The sequence below is a fragment of the Sorex araneus genome, chromosome 1 (genome assembly GCF_027595985.1).
Source record: "Sorex araneus isolate mSorAra2 chromosome 1, mSorAra2.pri, whole genome shotgun sequence".
NCBI classification, from domain to species: Eukaryota; Metazoa; Chordata; class Mammalia; order Eulipotyphla; family Soricidae; genus Sorex; species Sorex araneus.
This window is the reverse complement of record NC_073302.1, coordinates 56,033,904-56,057,045: the sequence shown is the minus strand read 5'-3', so window position 1 is coordinate 56,057,045 and position 23,142 is coordinate 56,033,904. Positions and strand designations below refer to the sequence as shown.

The 23,142-nt window shown below is 39.3% G+C and overlaps 1 protein-coding gene across 1 annotated transcript in view; it reads right to left on the bottom strand.

Moving 5' to 3' along the window:
- BNC2 (basonuclin 2) overlaps positions 1 to 22,001 on the bottom strand; it is a 477,043-nt gene extending 455,042 nt beyond the window's left edge. The window contains exon 1 of the mRNA XM_055144211.1: positions 21,887 to 22,001. Coding sequence (XP_055000186.1) covers positions 21,887 to 21,889 — 3 coding nt within the window. The 5' untranslated portion in view covers positions 21,890 to 22,001. The remainder of the gene's footprint in view (positions 1 to 21,886) is intronic.
- Between the last annotated feature and the right edge of the window lie 1,141 nt (positions 22,002 to 23,142).

Genomic DNA, 23,142 nt, shown 5'->3' with positions numbered 1-23,142 from the left:
ACTTTCATACATGCTGGTGCATATAAGAAACTGTTTGCTGCCCCAGTCACAAACGTGTCCAAGACAAGATTTCTAAGACAGAAAATTCATTGCATTTTCATAGAATAAGCCCCAAATTATTCTAGACCAGAATAATTGATATCACCCACCGAAGTGGGAATGATACTTCCCATTGAGGGGTGGGAGGTGGGTACTCAAATGTTTTGGGGGTCAGTAGTCGTAGCCTTGGGTGCAATCGAGGGACATTTTCTATGTGTTCACTTGAAAAAGATTTCAAATTGGGTGTGGGGGTGCACTGAATGATTCTAATTTTCCTAAAAGGAGGCAGTTGGTAAAGTAGCTTGGGAACTCTGCTCTAGACTGATCCATGAAAATTAAACGAACAACATACTAGCAGGTATGTCACAACTATCTTTTCACAACATTTAGAAAAATAAGAAAGTCTATTACACTTTGCCATCAAAACACTTAATCAAAATTGCTGATTCACATTAAATATCTCAAAACTGCAAGGTCAGTATTAGCATATAATTATTGGCAAACACATGTGATCTTAAAAATCCCTGCAATTTTTCTTCCCTTAAAGTACACTATTTTTGCAAAACACAAAGCAGATGATATATTTTAAATAGTAATATCTGTTTACAATATCAAGTTGCTACATGGTAAAAAAAATTCATTTCTATAGCAGGTCCTCAAGATAAAATTAAATGTTAAACCATATTCTGCGGTAGGTCTACTTTCCAATTACTAGAAGTAAGCATACAAGAGATATAATTAGTTATGACACTAGGACAGGCATACATGTTTCAACACACACACAGCTCAGAACAAAGTTTTTGGCATTATATGACAGAGGACTTAAACCAAAGACTCAAAGAAAGGTTAGGCAGTGTGTGTCTCTTTTTTTTTTAATTTAAAACTTGCCACATCAAATTATTTCTTTTAAGTTATAAGCATATTTTGATTTGCTTAACCATCTCTTTAAAGATTTCTCAAGGGAATAAAAACCCACCTGCAGTACTCATTAAGCCTACATTACAAATTAAGGAAGTTGACTTTAGAACATTTACTTGGTAGAAAAGAATTGCCTTCCAAAGGTTACATGTAAAAAACCACTTTTAAAGTTTGTGACAGTTCTAATCATAAATTTCTCCATAAGGGATGAAACACAAACTTCTAAAAGAAATAGTATGAAAGGCTGTAAATTTAACTTTGATAATTTAATGCTTATCCAATGTATAACACCAAGACATGCCCAAAACATTTTTGAGCATCTATAAAAATTAAAACATGAAATTATCAAATAAACCCATGATTAAATTATGCTATATTTAGGATCAACTAGTCCTTGATAAAGACAGAAAAGAGAAAAAAACTAACAATTCACCTGAAAATCTTCAGAGTAACTTGTGGTAGATGAGCAAATAGATGACTACAATAATGTGTGATTAAACTCAGATGAAGCACAAACTCAGGAAAATGAGAACATATTGCATAGTTTAAAAACACTGAATTGCACAAGGATCTACTGTGTTAATCTCAAAGAAATTGTAACAAATACTGCAAAGCTTCCTGTACTAAGGTTGGTTCTCTGATCAGACATGGATTCATTCATTAACTTTATTAAAACTGGTGATGTAGTTTATAAAAGTACAGCAAATTTAATCTATTATGATATTCCAAAAATAAGTAGCATTTGAAATGGTGCCTAATCAGTTATTAATTTATTTTCCTGAGATAATTAGCCACCATAAAACAGGTTTCAAATACAAAAGTCCAAACTATTAAGATGAAGAGAAGACACAGAACAATGAAAACACGTCTCAAGTTTGACAGTTTCTTTCTTCTACATTATATACTGGCCTCAAACTCTGAACGTGAAATGCCATAGATAAAGTCAAATGTAATGAAGAGGAGGTATTGAGAATGAGTTTGGAAAACATAAAGCTTGTAATTAAGTACATTCTCAAGTATAATAATCCACCTGGAACAAGATAAAACATTCAGAACCCATCTAAAGCAAAGCAGCCAGACCTTATACTCCCACAGGGTTTATAGTACATGACAATGAATTATAATAAATCCTATCTTATAGGCCAAATGGTCCATGAAGATAGCATACATGGTCCCTCTAAAGAAAGCATTAACAAGGTACTCCTGTTTTGGTCCCACTGAGCTATACAAATTATTACAGGGCTTCCTAATAGACTTATCTATCTACCTTCAAAGAACTATATAATATACCAGTTATGTAGAATTACCCTTTTGGATTTGACCAAAAGAAAACACTTCCATGTCAAGGAGGTATCACAAAAGGACAGGAGTATATGCTTTACATATAGAATCCCTGGCTTCAATCCTATCCATAACCACATGCCTCCTCAGCACTGCAGGGAGCAACCTCAAAACACAGCACTTGGAGTAGCCAAGAAAAAAAAGAAAAGAACAGAACTAGCATACTACCAACTAACATCAAAAAGCTAGGTTTAATATTATTTCCAACATAGGTTGACCAAAAATCTCTTTTCAAATCGAAAAATTATACAGTTTCAGAGAACTCTAGAAGAATAAACATCTAACATTTTTGATTCAATTTCATTCCTTTTCATTTCTTTTTTTTCTTTTTTTGTTTGTTTCTTAGCTGTTTTTGGTTTTAAGGCCACACCTGAAAGTGTTCAAAGCCTACTCCTGGTTCTGTGTTCAGGAAATCACTCTAGGCAGCACTCCGGGGGCCTTATGAGATGCTGAGGGTCAAACCTGGGTCAGCAGCATGAAAGCAAGACAAGTTGTACTCTCTCTCCAACTCCTTTTCCTTTTAATTTCGTAAACTCTCACTAAAAAAGTCTACAAATATTTTAGATAGATTATGATTTCACAAAATAGACTAAATTTTCAAAATTGCTCATATTTTTAACAACTGGATTACTTTTAGCAATTAGTCCAGTCCCCCCCCCCGCCCCCCCCCCCCCCCCCCCGGCAGTAGTTCTTGAAATCCTTAGCTTTAATGGGCATTTGGACCACACCTGTCTGTGTTCATTGCTTACTCTTGGTGGTACTCAGAAGACTTGTATGTGGTGCCAGGAATCAAACCCAGGTTTGCTACATGCAAATCAAGTACCTGATTTCCTGTACTTTCTTTCTGACCCTTCCACGCTATTTTTTAAGAGGCCTTCTCAGGTTATGATCTATAATAATTCCACTCAGGTTCCACAAAATTTATCATGAACAGAATTTATCTGGTACTCTGTACGCTAAATTGAGTCACATAAAACTTCTATATAGCAAGTTTGTTAGTGAAAATATACAGTGTGGATACACAAATCCTTTTACGTGGAAAATATATACTGATCCATACAGATCCAAATGAGTTTCTATCATCAGAACAAAAAAGGTTTGGAACTAATGGAATAAAATACTTGTCACTTTGGGACACTACACTTATTCGAACTGTGTAAAAAAACATTTCTAAAATTCCCCATTTGCCGCTACAGTAGACCACTGAACTAAGGTCTACAGATCCATAGCACTGTGAAAGAACGTATGTGTAATTATCATCAGTCTTTGATAAATGTGGTTCCTCATCCAAAGATTAAATGAACAGTCTTGGATTGGTTTAATCTGAGTGAATGTGAAATAAAAAGGTAGAAAAAAAATTCTATCTGTAAGAGGACCTATGAAGCTGAAGAATTAATGTTTCCATAGAAATTAATTAATAAGCTATATAAAAAAATCAACTGTGTAAACATGCGTCTCATCAAAAATGAAATTATCTGGCTTTATCACCCACCATGTTTATCAGGATTAATTTTTGGATAATTCAGGAAATCAAACAGAAAGGTATCTGGAAAAATTAGACCAAGATTATCTGTAATGTATGTCAAATGAACAGATCCAAAGACATGAAATCATCACTGTATGATTTTCTATAAAAACTATTTTATAAAAAACACTACTTGTATCCATTTATCTATGGTTTACGTTTCCTTAGAGTATCATATTCATTCAAATATGAACCCTGTCAAATATTTTGTTAAGAATTTCATCAATTGGGGCCGGAGCGATAGCACAGCGGGTAGGGCGTTTGCCTTGCACGCGGCCGACCCGGGTTCAATCCCCGGCATCCCATATGGTCCCCCAAGCACGCCAGGAGTAATTCCTGACTGCAAAGCCAGGAGTAACCCCTGAGCATCGCTGGGTGTGACCGAAAAAAAGCAAAAAAGAAAAAGAATTTCATCAATCATTATAAAATTTCATTTAAGAAAGTACTAAGGCAGGTCATGGATATAACTCAAAAGATTAGCATACACCTTCTACATTCCTGGCCAACATGGTCCCCAATGGATAGGAGATACCCCAAAGCAATGCCACTGGGAGAAGTCCCATGAAGTGTCAGGCATAACCAACCCCCAAAAGAAAAAAAAAGCACTGAAATGAGCAACAAAGTAGACTGCCTTCAATTTTTTAAATAAATCACTTCCTTATTTCCCTGTAAGTCTTCAAAACTGTATATATTAAAATTACAAAGTGAAACTGTAAAACATCCAAAGCAGTGAACTGGATGGTATGTATCTCAAAGCTATTTAAAAATAACTGAAGTGGCAGATACCCAACATACTCAGTTAAACTTCATTAAAAAGCCTAAATTATTCAAAACGAGATAAAAATTACCCAGATTAACCAAGAGCACAGCTTGCCCAAAAGCAGACCAATTAGGTGATAATTTTCATTTATCACTGAAATAGCTTACTTACCTCCACAAAATGCCCCATCACAAACATTTTAACCAAAGAGACTTGAAAATTTCACCAGAAGTTAAATATTAAGGTATATTCAGGGTTAGAAAGATAGTATAGAGAGTTTAAAGCATTTGTTTTGCAGGTGACTGTCACAAGGTTCAAATCTTGGCAAAAGCATATGGGTCCTTCAACCACTGCCAATTGTGGTCCCCCCCAAAAGATATATATACTTTTATTTATATACTATGAATTTCATCGGCATCTTATTCCTAATCCAACATTAGCAATTTTCTAAATAATAGAAGAATTTTTTGGAGAGGAAGTTTGGGTCACACTGACAGCACTCAGGGGACGACAGAGTGCCAGGAATCAAGCTGACCAGCTGCTTGCAAGACAAGCTCCTTAATCCCTGTACTATCTCTCCAGTTCCACAATAGGAAGAATTTTTTTTTATTTATTTATTTTTCAGTTTGGGGCCATACGTATTTGTGCTCAGGACTTGCTCCCGGCTCTGTACTTGGGTATCACATCGGGCAGTGGTAGGGGAACTGTATACAGTACTAGAGATGAGACCCAGGTCAACACATAGAAGTTCAATTCAGTATACTCTCTCTCCAGCAAATAATGTGTAAGTTTTTTTTTATAGTGGTATCCACATCTTGATACTGAGATCATACTGAATACTATCTCTACTACTTTACTGCAGTTTGCCCCATAATCATTATAATAAGATATCATGTACATTAAAAAAAACAGAAGGATGACAAGTATAATTTATGATGTATTTTCTTCACCTCTTGTATGATTTTTGCATATTCCATGTGTCTACATCTACACTGAAGCAAGGACTCCAACAGCAATTCAGAAACTATAATTAAGAAAACCAATGGAAAAACAGGATCCAGTAAAACTTGATAAAGAATCAACTTTGGGGAGCAAGAGAGAAACTGAGAGTACAGGGGTTAGAGACCTTGCTTTAACTGAGACTCACACGAATAAAATCCCTCAGTACTGATAGGAGAGCCCCCACATAACACTTCTGGAGAGGCCCAGGGAACCATATGATAGGTGCCAGGGATCAAACCTAGGTTGGTTACAAGCAAGGTAATTGCCCTACTCACTGTACTATGGCTCGCTCCTAGCCCTGTGTTTTTCAGTGTATTAACCCCCCCCAAAAAAAAAAACTTTAAAAATATATATACAGGGTGTTAGGAGGATATGAGCCACACTTACTGGTGCTCCTGGCTCTGTGCTCAGTAATAACTCATGGCTTATGGACCATATGCAATGCAATGCCGGGGGTGGCTAAGTGCACAGTAAGCACATTAATCCCTGTACTTGTTCCCAAACCCCTAACTATATTTTAAAATAGATATTCAACATTTCCTGTACAAGTTCATTTTCACCAACCTCACTTCCACTTTATTTTGAACTTTGAAACCTTTTAAGTTTTGCAATAAATTAAAACCTGTGGGGCTTAAATAATAAAATTCTTACATGACACATTTGTACTGTTACTGCTTTGAAACATGGAGAAAATTTGACCAACACAAAGATGTGAATTAAAAAAATCTAAGACTAGACCCAACAAAATTTTAACAGGTCAATAACTATCATTACAGAATCAAGTGAATGTTCATGCCTTATTTTTCTCTTTAACAAATGTTTTTCTCCAATCGGAATCTAACTGATACTAAAAAGAAACAAGATCTGAGTTTAAAACAATCTAATCACAAACTGGGAAACTACTGGAATAAATTCGTGTTACATAAAGGTATAAGGCTAGGAAGTAGCTCAGTGTAGAATACAGGCATGCCTCCATTTATGAGGCACTGGATTCAATCGCAGGTATCAAGGAAGTCCTACCTTTTTTGGTCCATTTTGGAACCCACACAGTAATGCAGCAAGGAACACCACACAATTCTAAACATTAAGAATCTTTAAAACATAATTTTGAGAAGGAATGTTTTTCAGTGGTAGAACTCATTCATGTTTTGCAAGTATGAAGTCCTTGATTCAAAACCTGGCAACATGCACACACACAAAGATTCCGTACTGTCTAAGAGCAGTTTATTCTACCTATAAATAATGCCAATGTGAGATCCATATATTTTGTTACAGAGTATTTAACCAAAGAAATTCTAAGAAGGCAGGAAGATAGTACAATAGGTACTATCTTTGTCTTGCATGGGTTGTTTTGGGTTCAATTCCCCATACCACATATATGGTCCCCTGAGTTCCATTAGGCAGATTCCTGAATACAGAGCCAGGACAAAGCCCAAACACCACCATGTATGGCCCAAAAAACAAAAGAAATTTTTTTTCTACCAAATACTCAACTAGTTTCAAAGTATTAAATACACACATCAATTTGTATAATAATGTTATGATATTATATATTAAATAAGCTATTATATAGATTTTTCTCTCCTGAAATCTGCTGTCTCATAATATCAGCACTCACTCACCCATACAAAAATCATGCTTTTTGAAATATAGTAGCATGGCATATCATATCCCCCAAGAAATTTAAAATGAATAAAATGAGACTGCCATCTGCATTGGATCCATAAAAGATATAACACATGCAAAGTCACCTTAACAAGTAGCTCCCAGGACAGTTGACTAATATCTGCTTGAGAATATTAACAAATCTAGAGAAAAAAACAATCTGCCAATCCAAAGGGGAATATGATACAGGAAAAAAAAAAAAAGCAGACAAGTTTTATCAATGCTCTTCAAAAAGCCAGACTTTACCTAAAGTATACTAGAAATGCAGGCCACTAATTTTCCCTATAGTGGGAAGATCATCTTATGTCCTCTACATCCCTAATATTCTCTGCTCTAACTCCAAACTCAATAAGTAACATTTAGATTATAATCTGACTATTCAAATTGCCTATAAAGGAGAAAAATGTGTTAAGTGAGATATAGGAATATGTAAACATGGCATCTAAATTTGTTTGCTGAAATATACATGTTTTTAAATATTGTATATGTGTATGTGTGCATATGTGTTATGTTAGTCTCCACTCCCCAGTTTGAGAACATGCTAATTGAGCCCATGGAGTACTGATTTCTTTCAAAGGTGTTTTCACAAAATGAAGATTTCTAAGCATGAGGAGACCAGAGGCAGCCCACGGACTATGGTCATTCTTTGAAGATAGTGCGTATGAACTCACCAATGAATTTTGACCTACTCATTATTATTATTAGGGTTATAGCTTCATTTACAATATTAATTCTACCTAACAAGAGTATCATGTATATCACAAAAACTATAATATCTCTTAAATATTAAGGTTTAAAACAAAAGCTGTGTTTACCATGGAAATGCCAACTAAAAATTCCCATGCCAACATAAAATGTATAATTTATATAAAAATATTTTTGGGGGAGAGGGAATATTCAGTGATGCTCCAGAACCATGACCTTTGGAACCAGGAAGTTCCAACAATCAAACTGAGATTGGGTACAGACAAGGCAAGTGCTTTAACCCCAACACTATCTCTGTGGCCAAAAACTAATAACTTTTAAAAGCAAGTTTTAATATTTATCATAATTAGTACACTATTGTCTAATCTTGTTACATGTGATTCTACAGTAAATTATTCTACATACAATACCAAATATTTATTTTCCAGTTGTCAATACATTACTTTGGAACTGCTGTCTCGGAAAAGCAACTTGGGGGCTGGAAAGAGTACATCATTTAAGCTGCCAGCCTTACACATAGAGGACCCTGTTCAATCATGGTATTATATATATGGTCTATAAGCCTATCTCCACTTCTTAGCCCCCTGACACACACACACAAGTGATCCCTAAACAAGGCATTATATATGGTCTATAGGCCTATCTCCATTCCTCAGTTCGCTCTCTCTCCTCTCCCCTCTCCCCTCTTCCCTCTCTCCTCTCTCCTCTCCCCTCTCCCCTCTCTCCCTCCCTCCCTCCCTCCCTCTCTCTCTCTCTCTCTCTCTCTCTCTCTCTCTCTCTCTCTCTCTCTCTCTCTAACACACACACACACACACACACACACACACACACACACACACACACACACACACACACACAGGAGTGATCCCTGAACAGTCAGGAGTAATCCCTGATCTCCACCTACTGTGGATCCCACAACCACCACCAAAATAACATATAACAGCAGTAGTTCTGGAGCACCATCAGATGTGACCCCCAAATAAAACAAAACAAGTATTTACCTACTACTTAATACCATTCATAGTTAATGTACTCTGAAGCAAAATTAATGTTTTAGTCTACCCAAAACAAAATACCATTCATAGTTAATTTACTCTGGAGCAAAATTAATGTTTTAGTCTACCCAAAACCAATTCAAGCAAATTAATGTTTTGTTTCCAAGCACCTTTTTGAATGAGATGAAAATCTGAAATATTACACACATGGTACATCTAAAGTATGCCTGGTAGCATATGTATATGTAGACACAACAAGCTTCCTTAATCCTCTAGAAAGTGAAATGTGTATTACTGGAGCTTACTTACCACAGGACCTAGAAGTGGACTTTCCTTGTATAGCTGTATTTTTCTAGTTAATTACTTCTTTGGGTAGGGGCCGGGTCTACGGCCAGAAATGCTCAGGGATTATTCTCAGATCTGTGCTCAGAGGGCCATATTCAGTGGCTGGGTTAGAACCAGTGTCAGCCAAGTGCTACATAATCACTATATATTCTCTCTTGCCTTAATTTGTTCTCTATGTCCCTAAACCAGAAATATATCGTCATTCTGTATACGTAAAAATATAAAACGAAGTACTTGTCAACACATGCTAAGTAACAAGGAGCACTAACTTATTTACCTTTTGGGGTCACACCTATCTATGGGGAAGGCTACTCTTAGCATAGTACCCACATCTGGTGCTGGGAATTAAACTTTCATCAACTAAGTGCAATGTAAAAGCTTTAAGTCCTGAACAATATCTCTACCCCTCCAGCCCTAATTTTTTGACAAAAACCAAATGTACCACTTGTTATAATAAAATTTCACTGTATCACTGTCATCCCATTTGTTCGTCAGTTTACTTGAACAGTAACATCTCTATTCCTCCCAGCCCTGAGATTTTAGCAGCCTCTCCTTACTCGTCTTTCTCAATGATTGGAGGCTCTTTCAGGGTCAGGGGAATGAGACCTATTGTTACTATTCTTGGCATATCGAATATGCCACAGGTAGCTTGCCAGGCTCTGCCCATGCAGGCAGGATACTCTTGGTAGTTTTGTCTAGCTCTCTGAGAGGCATACGTATGCATGTATGTGTGTGATTTGTTCCTACTGTCTGAACTTCACCAAATATGATGTGGTAATTATGGGAAATGAGTAGGATATAATGTGTCAAAAAAGTGGCTTGGAGCATGGTGGAGTTGGGTAGTGGTGGTCAGCTGCCGGGGCTGGGTCCCTTGGGGCGGGGAGGGTTCTCATCCACCCCCCTCTGGGGCACCCCGAGTGAAAACAGCCTGGCACGGAGTCCAGTGGCATGGCTATGGGGGCCTCATTTTATACATTTTTTAAAATAATAACAACACTTATAATCAAAAATTAAAACTCTAGGGGTCATAGAGTCCAATAGGTGGGTATTTGCCTTGCACACTGTTGATCATGATTCAATCCCCAGCACCCCATATGTCCCCAGAGCCCCACTAGGAGTGATACTTAAACAGAGCCAGAAGTTCACACCATGAGATGCGAACCCCCCCCCAAAAATTACAAGTAAATATATTTTCTGCATTACCTATATTTATAAATGATTTTAAATTCTCAACAGAATTTTTAACAGAAAAAATGTAAATCTTCAACATGTATCACTATTGATACATGTTGAAGCACTGTCATCCCATTGCTCATCAATTTGCTTGAGCAGGCACCAGTATCGTCTCCATTTTGAGACTTGTTACTGTTTTTGGCATATTGAATACGCCACGGACAGCTTGCCAGGCTCTGCCATAACATATATCATGAGATATAATTTTAAATTGCCTAGTATTTAAATGTGAACACTAATGAGGGAGGGAAATACTCACAACATATGTATATTTAACGTTAGCAATCTAGTAACTAATAATAATCAAACTTTTAAGCAAAACAACTGGCAAAGGGTCAAAGGCAATGCATTTAATAATGGTGCATCAGACTATCACAAAAGCAATGACTTTGAATAGCATATGTCTCTAATAGTATGAGTTAGACAAAGTTAGAACTTTATAAGAGGAAAACACTTTTTTTAAGTTCATCAGTGACAGAACATAGCTACCTCCAAATTAAGTTACCTTTTATTTGCTCTCAAGTTTCTCTAATTCATTGATGTGGTATTTTAATTAAAAAATTTGCCAGGTAAACTTTTAAATGAGTTCATGTTTCTAAATGTGCCATACCAGATTTAAACATGGTGTTTATTTAATTTTTAACTATACTAGTTTGGTTATTAAGATCATACAGTAATTTTTAGTTTTAATCATTGATGGGTTTTTTTTAGTTACAGAGGAATGTCTAGGAAGACAAAATTTCTCAATTTTACACCCTTTCCTTTTGAGGTATTTACAAAACCAAAAACAATTATTTCTAGATACTTAATTCCATCCTCCAGGGCACAAAGTGTGTCTCTTATCATACAAAACACCTAGAATGCTTTTAAACTTAATGATAATTAAGAAACATCAAAGTAAAACCAAGATGTTTCTCTGGAAACTAAGAACCATCATCTTTTAATGCCAAATGACATCTTCCTTGTCCCCTGGAGTACCAGAAATTTTTTACCCAAACAACAAATACATTTTCTTATTATACTTTTACTCTTCTGAAGATGAAATAAACTGAGTTTTAAAAGTAAACTGCTAAAGGCAACAAAACACTAGACATAATGAGATGACATCAAACTTAGAAACTGTTCAGCAAATTAAGTAGTCAATAGCTAAATATGGAACAAAGGGGGCCAGAGATAGTATGGGGTAAGGAGCTTGCCTTGCACGCAGCCAACCCGGTTTTTGATCCCTGGCACTGAAAATGGTCTTCCAAGCACCACCAGGAGTGATCCTAAACACAGAGCCAAGAGTAAGCCTTGAGCACTGCCAGGTGTGTCCCCAAACCACAAAAATTTACAAAACCATACGCCTGAAAATCATACTCAGAAAATATCAAAGCGGATTAAGAATAAAAAAGATGCAATTAAAAATGCGTAAAATGATTTGAATGAACATTTTCCAATAAACTATAAAAATTATAAACAAGCATATAAAATTATCTTCATCATTAATCCTCTGGAAAACACAAACAAGATATCACATCTACCATCTCTGAAAATCTAATAGCCTCTATTCTAAAGGGTGATGGTAAAGATGTTGGTAAACATGGAGAAATTGGGAAGTTTTTGCATAGCTGGTAGAAATGTAAAATAGGTAGCAGCTATGAAAAATAACATGACTTCTCAAAAAAAAATTCAAACTGAACAACTGGGGTCAAACAGATAACACATAAATAACAGATAACAGATAAAATGCCTATCTTAAACATGGCCAAGTCCGGTTCTACCTCGGACACCACATATGGTCTCCTGAACACTGGCAATAATGATCCCTGAGCACAGAGCCAAATTAAGCCTTGAGCACAAGGTGTGCTCAACGAAAGCCTCCCCCCAAAACAAACCAAACAATTTTATTTCTAGACATACATCCACAATTAACTGAAAGAAAAATCTTTATTTCCACATCTGTGAGTCTTGCATCATTATTCACATTAGCAAAAAGATGAAAATGAACCTAAATTCACATATATATCAAGAAAATATAACATTTATTATCATTACATGTTTAAAAAGGCTAAAACAATACAAACAAACCTCAACAGTGCAATAAGTTAAATAAACCTTTAGCAAAAGTATATATACTATGGGACTTCACTTATTAATATTTCAAGTAATCAAACTCTTAAAAATAAAGTCATTGATGGTATCATGGCAGAGCCTGGCGAGCTACCTGTGGCTTATTCGATATGCCAAAAACAGTTACAAAAGTCTCACAATGGAGATGTTACTGGTGCCCGCTTGAGAAAATCGATAAGCAACGGGATGACAGTGATACAGTGATTGATGGTATCAGGGACTATAAGGAAGGATGAAAGGTGAATTGTTCAATGGGAAGTTTTGGTTTTAAAGAATTAAATGTTCTGAAATTTGTTCCACAATAAGGTATAGTCAACACTACTACACTGTATACTTAAAATGTTATTTAAATTTTATATTGGGGGTTGGGGAGTGGGTCTCACCCAGTGGTGATCAGGGGTCATTCCTGGCTCTGTGCTTATCTGTAATTCCTGGCAGTGCTCGGGTTGAGGTTTGGGCCATATGCTATGTCAGGGATAATTCTCTCTTCAGCAAATGGAGCTGGAAATATACATATATAAAACATCTCCATTGTGACATCTCCATTGTGAGGCTTGCTGTTACTGTTTTTGGCATATCCAGTATGCCACAGGTAGTTTGCCAAACTTTTCCGTGCAGGTGGGAAACTCTGGGTAACTTGCCGGGCTCTCTGAGAGGGATGGAGGAATTGAACCTGGGTCAGCCTAGTCTGAAAGTAGTGAGTAGTCACAAGGTCAACCTAAAGTCAACCTGCAGCAAACTATAATTATTTTTATATATTCCAAAAAATAAAAGTTGAACTACTACTTCATATTATTTCAAATTAATTCAATACCAAACTCTTAGACACATGGATACATGGATTCAAAACATAAGTCTTAGGGAAAAAAAAATCTTAGGTAAGTCTTATGAATGTGGGTCAGATAATTACTTTTTAGCCAACCAAAAGCATAAGCAGCATAAAAGTTAAGACTTTGTCAAGATACACACCAGTGGTATATATGTAAAAAAAAATATAGTTGCTTTGAATAACAACTTGGAAATTGAGTCCTCAAAGATTTAACATAAAGTTGCCATATGACTCACCAATTCTACTCTATGAATATATTCAAGAGAAATGAAAACTTAACACAAATGTTCATATATTCATAAGAGCTAAAAATTGGAAATTAAGCCAGGGGTGTAGTTTAATGAGGAGCACATTATGTGCATATGAGATGTCCTAGTTCAGTCCCCAGCACCGTAAGTCCATCCAAGTGGCCACAACTTTTTTAAAAAGTGGGAAAATAAACCAAGTGTCTAGTAATCAATGAATGGATAAATTACTATATATCCATTCAATGGAATATTGTTAATCGTACATTTTAAATGGATGAACTACATGATACATGATTTTTATCTCGATATAGCTATTATAAACAGCTAACTACCACGATTGATACTATCATGTAAAGTCTAAAATGCTCCAAGGGCTGGAAATAGTACAGCCCGTCAAAGCAGGGTGCCCGCCATGCACACATCTGACACAAGTTCAATCCCAGGCCCTACATACGGTGGCGTCACTCCAGGAGGATCCTTGAACACGGACAGAAAGCCCTGAGCACCACAGGTATAGCTCAAAATAATAAACAAAAGAAAAAGTATAAAACACTCCAAATAGAAACTTGGAAATTACCAAAATCACTTGTTCTGAAAAAAAAAAAAAGAGATGAAAACTACCAACCCTTTAGGAAACAGAATGAAACCTAAGACACTAGTCAAAGCACTGCTATCACTCATGAGGCCATGGTTTGACTACTTTGCCAGGTGTGGTTAGTCATCTACTAGGAAAGTGAGTGAATAATAAATGCTAGATTTACATAGTAGCTACTGCCACCTATCCCTCTTTTTTTTTTCTTTTTGGGTCACACCCGGCGATGCACAGGGGTTACTCCTGGCTCATGCACTCAGGAATCACTCCTGGCAGTGCTCAGGGGACCATATGGGATGCTGGGAATCAAACCCGGGTCGACCGCGTGCAAGGCAAACGCCCTACCCGCTGTGCTATCGCTCCAGCCCCATATCCCTCTATCTTCAATGTGTTTTCTAATATTTAAATGATGGGGATAAAATTATAGTTTCCCTGATACCTCTTCAGGGAGCACAAATTACTAATGAATGGAAATAGGACTATTTAAAGGTGGAGAACTAACACACTCTCTTGCTTTATGTATGGAAAGAACATCGGGTCACTCAGATTTTTAACAGTACAATCACAGACACCATAAAAAGCGTACAAAAGCAAGTTTCAAATTCAACTATAAAAAGTTAGCGTTGGCTAAAAAGGGTACTGTTAAGTAATAATTACAAGTAACAGAGATTTAGGAACAAATCACCAATATATTTACTAAAGTGATTAGGAAGTTCCAAGAGTTTGGTAAGCTAATAAATATATTTAATTAGTACAGCTTTATTCATCTTTTCAGATTTTCAGACTTCCAAATAAAACAGAACTTCCAAATAAAAGTAAATGAAATTTACTTAAAGGAAAATAAAGGTGTTATAATTCACCATTGTCTAGTTCTAAGAGCAATTAAATATAATTTTATGAATCTTCTAAGATGAAGTAACAGTTTTTAACAAGATAAACACATTTTAAAGAATCAAATTATAACACTATACTATTCTACACAGAAACCAATGAAAGTAACAGCTTAAAAAAATTAACAGGCAAGGGCCGGAGAAAGAATACACTGGGTAGGGTGCTTGCCTTGCACTCAGTCAACCCAGGTTGGATCCCCAGCACTACATATGGTTACCTACGCCCTGTCAGGAATGATCCCTGAGCACGAGCCAAGAACAAACCCTGAGCAACACCAGGCATGAACCCAAGACAAAATAAAACAAAAAACATCTATAAAATATTTTTAATTCCTTTCTGGATATTTAGGAACTAAGATTAATTGCTAATAGATTTATTCATTTGCTTGACTCAGTCATTATTTAAGTCACCAGAAATATCACTTCTATCCTCTGAAAAATATTAAAAAATGAAAATAAGACCTTTCATTTCTATCAAATGTATTCAATTTTCCCCTCAAATAAAATTTAGATGAAAACAATGTGACTGACATGCTCTGTACAGAGCATTTTGGCAGCCTTCAACTCTGTCTATCGCCTTGGCCTTTAAGCAAAATTCCTTCACAAACTGTTGGTCTCTGCAATAACTCCTAAAAAATTCATTAATGCCAGTGTTGGTCTATCCCCCATGTCATGCATTTATCCCTGAGATGCATATCAACATGTGGCACATGTCCTTGACATGCACAGAAGAGCTGCACCCCAGGACAGCAACATGCTCAACAATAGTATGGACTCTAACTTCTTTATGGTTGCTGGGATGTAACCGAGAAATCTAATAACTGTGACAGTGGGGCCTTTCGGGTTTTCCTTGCCTTTCCAGACAGTGAAGCTGCACAGACACTAATGAAAGGTTAAATGAATAGGAATAGTTGACAAGAGGTACAATAAAGAAGGAGCTTGGTAATCCACAGACACTGAGCAGAGATCCTTGGCTCAAGCAGAGAAAGGACAGCATATCGTGGAGTCACAATATTTAAAACAGCTTGCTATACACAGAGGCTTTTGTGTCTGGGTACACGTCTGGCTTTGGACCGAAAAAAAAAAAAAAAGACACGGAAAAGGAATTTCAACATGGGGCACTTTGGCAAATGTAAGGTCATAATAAGAGAAAAATGTTTTGTGTGGGTTGTTACAGCTTTGTACTAAACACAAAAAAGCAGGGACTATGAACTCATGAGCCACAAGTTCCAAGACAATGTTGTACATTTTGACAACTATAAAACACTGTATCTAGAGAGTTGGCTTAATGTGATTCCCACTGGTTAGATATACATGCAGTGACTCATTTAGCAGTTCCACTTTCTACCTTCCTATGGAAGAATTCCTTGTCCTCTTCTTAAGAGTTTTACAGTCAAGAACTGGTCTTTAGTGGATGTTATTTGTTATAAATACCACCAAACCTCTAAAGCCATCTTGCATTCACTGCAAAAGGGCCCAACAGCTTAATGTAAAGACTTGCTCATGCCAACAATGGGTAAAGTACAAGGCAAAACTCTTTGTAATTTCAAATAACTGCAACAGCACAATGTTCTCAACTAGAATACTTGTAATTACTCTAAATTTTTTACCACCCTTTTCACCTCACCTTAGGGGAAAGTTGTAATCCTTAGAGAACTGATTTTAAATTATAAAAGCAAAGACTCAAGAAAATAAAACTTCAGAATGTGAAGGGTATTGAAAATAAAAATAATCAACACACCCAGGCACAGATATTTTTACTGAATAAAAATTATGACCTTTGTATGGTAAAACTTAAAAAAATTATTTATCTGTATAAGTCATTCCTTTGCATATGCATGAGTTAATATAGGTTCACAAGCAACGGTAAAGCATACTGAGAACATGTTTTAAAACAGGGAGCCTCTTTGAACAGCCAAATTAAATTATAGCTGAACTCTTGAGTGTACTGAGGGTTCTAATAAGCAACAAATAAAGACTTTTATTGGCTCGCAACATAATAAGCACTACTGTGCAAGATATTTTAAAAAGACAAATCCGTGTAGTTTGTCTCACTGGATTATATTATTTACTTAAATGGTAAATAAGCTTGTCCAAAGTAATGCTACTGAAAACTGATATATAAATATTATACAACAATTATGATCAATGAGTCTAAAGTAAACACATCACAAATTTCAGAAGACTGATGAAATGTAAAATTAAACAGTAATATTAAATTTAATACCACTCAAATTCTAATTCTTTACATTTAACTTTTTCATTGATTTCTAACATATCCATTTTATAAAGGTGTACTATTTATGCTGAGAACATGAAGTGCTTTATATACAGTAGTTTTTTTCTCTAGAGTACAGCACTTGTGTGTAGAACTACTTGAAAACCATTGAACTGAAATAAGGTATTCCACTCCTCGGTGATTTTGGAAGAAGTTACTTTTAATGAAACTTCTGAGGTTAGTTTTCCCATTAGAAGAATTCCTTCAGTTGACCAAACAAGGGCAGTACTTAATATATGTGGTTAAGTTGCATTTTGCTTGATACTCAAAACATTAGAAAGGTAGAACCCTGGAAATCTGAATTGTATGACTATATAGACAGTCCTATTGTTTCTATCACAGTTAATAAACATACACACACTACCACTTCCAAGCCCATAGTAAGCCAGTATTATCTACTTGTATTCTGCCACATTATGATTGTCAGTGTAATCTTTTTAAAACAATATCTGATAAAATCATGAGGCTCCCTCTACCTCTTCAGATAGTAGTTTACTAACCAAAATTCCTATGTAATTCTCACACAAAGAAGAATTGAAGCAGTCTGCCCTTCTTCAACAAATACTTTGAAGTACTTCATACAAGGATGTAGATGGTAAATGAGACATCTGCAGAGGAATTCAGAAAGCACTGCTCCTTATAGCCACTTCAAATTAAGATTCTATTAATTGCATCCAACCCAAGCGGTAGACACAAAATTCTAGAGTGCAACTGCAACTTGATTTGAACTACATGTACATTTCTAACAAAACTTAACTATCTTGCTCAAATTAATTTTTAAATCTCAAGAAACAACCACAACACACATGAAGGGCTACAGTTTTCAAACATGTGATCTGGTTTTTCTTCTAAAAACTAAATTAAATACAAAAGTGTCAAAAATTTTTCAAAATTAACTTGCTATTAACATTAATTGTACTGCATTCTTTACATAACACAAAGATTCTGATAATCATTCATAGAAACACCTCCACATACCATAACATTTATACACAACACTGGTAATGACAGTTTTATTGTTTAATCTTTCCAAGAATTCAGTATTGGATATTGTGGGATTGTAGTTATTTAGAAGATGATAAATAATGCAATTGAAGTATGCCATTGATATTTAATCTTACAATAGTCATAAAAGTTACAGTAAGTCTGACAAATCATCTCAAACAAGTGAATATGAAAAATATTAAATTGGACTTCTCATACTCGGTAAGGCCATTTTTCAAATACTTAGAGAATATATACAATGTTGCTGAACCTTAACTCTAAAATTAAAATAAAGACAAACAACTTCAAGTCATCATCTATTTTGGCTCTCTTAATAAAAATAAATATTATCAAGAACACAAAAAGAATAGCTCCCTCCACAATACCCCACACACCACCACTACCCCTCACCCCCCTCCTCTTTTGAGCCAGTGTCCAATTTCTTCTTTTCTGAACAGCTGTATTATCCAACTTAAGTTGCTCTGCTAATTTCAGTCCCACAAGGACTAACTTGGAAGGCAAAAAAATACAAGAAAAGATCAATTTGCTGGGAAAGATCAAATGAGAAAACTGTGGGGACAGCACCAGGTCAGCGTGTGGAGAACTAAGCAGACCTGTTCTTCATTAACTGTGTCTCTCTGGGGATGTCACACACTACCTGTCCGTGGGCTTTATTGAACTGCCTAACCCTCCTCTCTGTTCCATTCTTCTGGGCCCAAGTGAATCATATCCTGCTGCTGACAAGTTAGCAGGGGACTGCGGCTGCAACATGAAAGTACTTTTCTTTCTTGTCTAAATCAGGCAGATTTTTGAAAAGACGACACAGCATTGACTCGTGACATGGCAAGATGAAACGAGAGGTCTGGGCCGGTCTTGGAGCTGTGCAGATAAAAGTAATCAAATGACACTCGTGGAATGCAAATTGGCATTCTTGACTGCAGCAATTGCACAACCATGAAACATCCCTGACAGCAAGCAAGATTAGGACAAAATGTTATGTAAAGCACTGAACTCAGAAACTCTCACTTGAAAATTCAAACTGTAACACTTACATTTTAATATAGCAATAGTCAGCTCTGCTTTTGTCTGATTCTTTTTGTAATCACATATCCCAGGGCCTGACAGATATCTTACATTTCAGGTAAAAGACATAAAAAAAAAAAAAGCAGGTATTGAGAATGTGTAGATGCTATTAATATTTTCTTAGTGCTTATTTCTTAAAAATCACAAGAGGTTGGTTCTTATTTAAAGTTTACAATGCAAACAGTGAACTTAATATTCTCAAGTAAGGTGGGGAGAGACAGTTTCAGACTTTTCTCAAAGGACACTCAAAAGTTCACATTCAGGCTCAGTATGACTTCCCTCAGGTGAAGACACTGCCATACTTTTTGATGCAGTGATTAACAATCTGGATTTTAAATATTCTGATCTCTGGGAAAAGAGTGGCGACAACTAAGAACTTCATTAAGGATAAACAATTTAAATGAAACGGTTACAACTACAACATAAAACACAGACGGTATTAAAGGTTCACAGGGGACCTTTTTTTCAATGGTTCCAAAGGTTAAAGAAGTTTTATTAACTTGTACAAGATCTTACCACTCTTGAATATATCTTCAGATCAGACACACTAAATAGTCCTAGGAATTAATTCACTCTTAAAGTACAGAGGTGTGCACCATAACATCTGAAACTACAGAATAATCAAGCAGTAGATGAAAAGTAGGCTGAGATACTGTTCAAAGTGACTAGTGTTCAGGAATAGATGGATAGACAAAGAGTGACATGGACTGGAAGAAAGGGAAGAAAACAGAACCGGCTTTTACAAGGGTCGCGTAAAATGCCCCCAGAAGAAAAACACTCAAGCACTAAACAGATACATTTAATATTTTGTTCCGACACCTCTGCGTAAACACAGGTTCCACCCATTGCAACTATCCGCAGAGTACAGAAAAATTAAAACACAGGCCACTTTCTGCAGCTTTAATCCCGGGCACTGTGTATTATTTTATGATGTCTTTTGTACATCAGTTTTACAGCAGCCTCTCTGGGGTAAATGGGAACCACCATAAATCGCATGCTGCTTTCAAAATCACTTTAATTTCTGTCAGCGTTACTGTAACCACAGTCTTGAGGCACAAGTTACGTGTGTGTGTGTATGTGCGTGTGCGTGTGTGTGCGCGCGTATTTCTGCATTTGACAGTCTCATCTTCTACACTCCGAACGTGACTTTGATCACAGAAACAGGAGATGTCACATTACGGGGAAGGGAAAGAGGGGAAGGGGGGGGGGGAAGCCAACCCGCTATCTCTTTTTCTTAAGAGTCCACCTACACGCAGAACTCAGCGTATCAGATCCCCGGGTAACGAGAGCCACCCTGGGTGGGAGAAAAGTCAAAGGAAGGGAGTGGTCCAGTGCATTTCGAACAAATCATGTCCCCGAGAGCGGACAGTGAGCTCCGCTCCGCCGCCGCGAACTCACAGCACGCGCCCTCGCTGCAGAGAAGCCGCTCGGAGTCGGCGGCAACGGGCCAGTGTAGGAATCCCGCTCTGGAGACGCCTGCCCGTCGCCGCCACTAGCGCTTGGAACTTTTTGAGTTCGTGGGGTATTTTTTTTTTTAATCCTCATCCTCGCTTCTCAGGGGATTCCATCGCCCCCGCCCCCAAGCCCCAACCCGGGCCACCAAAGCCACCGAGGCAGTCCGTGTGTGAAGTCAAACCAGCCAGCGCCTCCCCAACCGCATCCCTAAAGCTCGCTCTCTCCAGGGTGCGATATTTTCTGCCCTGCCTCAGGGTCCGGTGGCCCTCGAGCCTCCCGGAGCACTGGGTGCGCTTGTCTTCATTTACAAAGGGAGGGATCCCGACGTGCGGCCGCCGGGCGGGAGCGGCGGTGCCCTCGCAGCGCACCAGCGCCCACGCCCAGCCGCCGGTCCCTCACTCGCGGGCAAGTTTTTTAAAAAGTTCCCCAGGCTCCAAAGAACGCTCGAGCGCGTCCCGGGCTCCCTCCAGCGCCCCATTCATCCCCGCCTGCCTTCCCACTCCCGGCCCCTCCACCCCACCCCACGCCGCCTCCTGCGCGGCCCCCACTCCCCGGGTGCCCCTCGCTCGCCCGCCGCTCACCTGGCCTCACCCGCCGCGAGAGGGGGCGAACTTCCGAACCCCCAACCCCCACCAGATACACACACACACACACACACACACACACCCCTCCCACCTGGGGCGCTCCTGGAAACTTGGGCCAAGTTTAGGGGAGATTTCGAGAGCCCCGCGGGGGCCAGGTTGAGACGGGGGTTGTCCGCGGCTGCCCGCCCCCCTCCACCTCACGCCGCGGGACGCGAGGAAAAACACGGCCCCCGGGCGGGCGCCGGGGCGCAAGTCTTGCGAAGTCTACGAAGAGAAAGCAAAGGAGGGGGGAAAACTTCTTACCATCTCCGCATGCTGGTTGTCAAGTGCAGCCCCCGCCTCTTGGTCTCCTCTTAGCGGCCGCGCCTGGACCAGCCCCTCGGCCGCCTCTCGCTCCTTCTGTCTCGGCCTTTCTCTCCCTCCCCCTCCCGATTTCCTCCGGGCCGCCGCGCTCGCCGCCTCCGCCTCTCCCCGCCCGCCGCCCGCCCGCCCGCGCGCGCCCTCGCCGCGGCCCCTCAGAGCTCAGGTGACTGATTTACACCCGCGCCCCGGGTCGTGCTCGCTCCCCCCCCCCCCAAGTCGGAGCCCGCGGCGTTGCCTCAGCGCCTCAGGACCGGGGAGGGAGGAGTGGGAGGGGGGGGAGGGATGGCTGGGGGGGGACGAAATTTTCAAAATTAAAAAAATTAAAAAGGCACGGACTGTCCCTGGAGGGGGCCGCGCGCTGGGGGGGGGGGCGGGGGGCGGGGGGCCGACGGGCGGGCGAGGTGACCCGGGGCGGATTCGCAAGCCCCACAAGTTTTCGCCCCGCTCTGCACAACTGTCCTTCCTACAATGTTGCTTCCCGTTTGCAAAAGAAAAGTCGCCTGGGTGGCTTGTTGTTTCTCCCAGGATTTCTAGGAGTTTCGTGAAGGGGGTGTGTGGAGGAGTGTATTTCTCTCCCCTCCGCCCCCCGCCCTGTTGCTTTTTTTTTTTTTTTTGGTCTCTTCGCTCTTTTAGTGGTGGGGAGGGAGGAAAAACAACTTTGGCGCCCCCCGGGGGGTGAGGGCGTGCTAGTGGAGGTGGCCGCGAACGCCCAGCTGTCAACGAGGCAAGGCACGAAGACCGGCCGCGGCTGCGAAACGCAGAGGAAAGGGCGCGAACTTTATCCCGACTGCCGCAAACCCCCGGCGTCGCTTTCCTTTCCCGGGCGCTCGCCGCGCCGCGGCCCCCCTTGGGCCGGTCCCTCACGGCGGTGGCGCTCGCCGGCCCCTCTCCCTCCGTTCTCCTGCTCAGGGCCTTCCCCGCGCCCCTCGTCCCTGTCAGCCCAGGTCGTGCGCCCGGCGGCCGGGGGAAAAGCGAAGGCGGCTGAGGGACACCCAGAGGGGCGACGGCGCCTCCAGACGCGAACGTGCTTGGGCCAAGTGGTAGAAAGTTGCACTCCGCTGAGGGGAAAAAGTTTTGGGGTGGCGACGTGTTTGGGGGCCGGCCCCGACGCCGGTTTGCGGCGAGGATTTCCTTCCCTTTCCCCGGCTCTGGGCCGCCGGCCCCGGGCTGAAGACGGCGGAGAAGAGGAAGGGGAC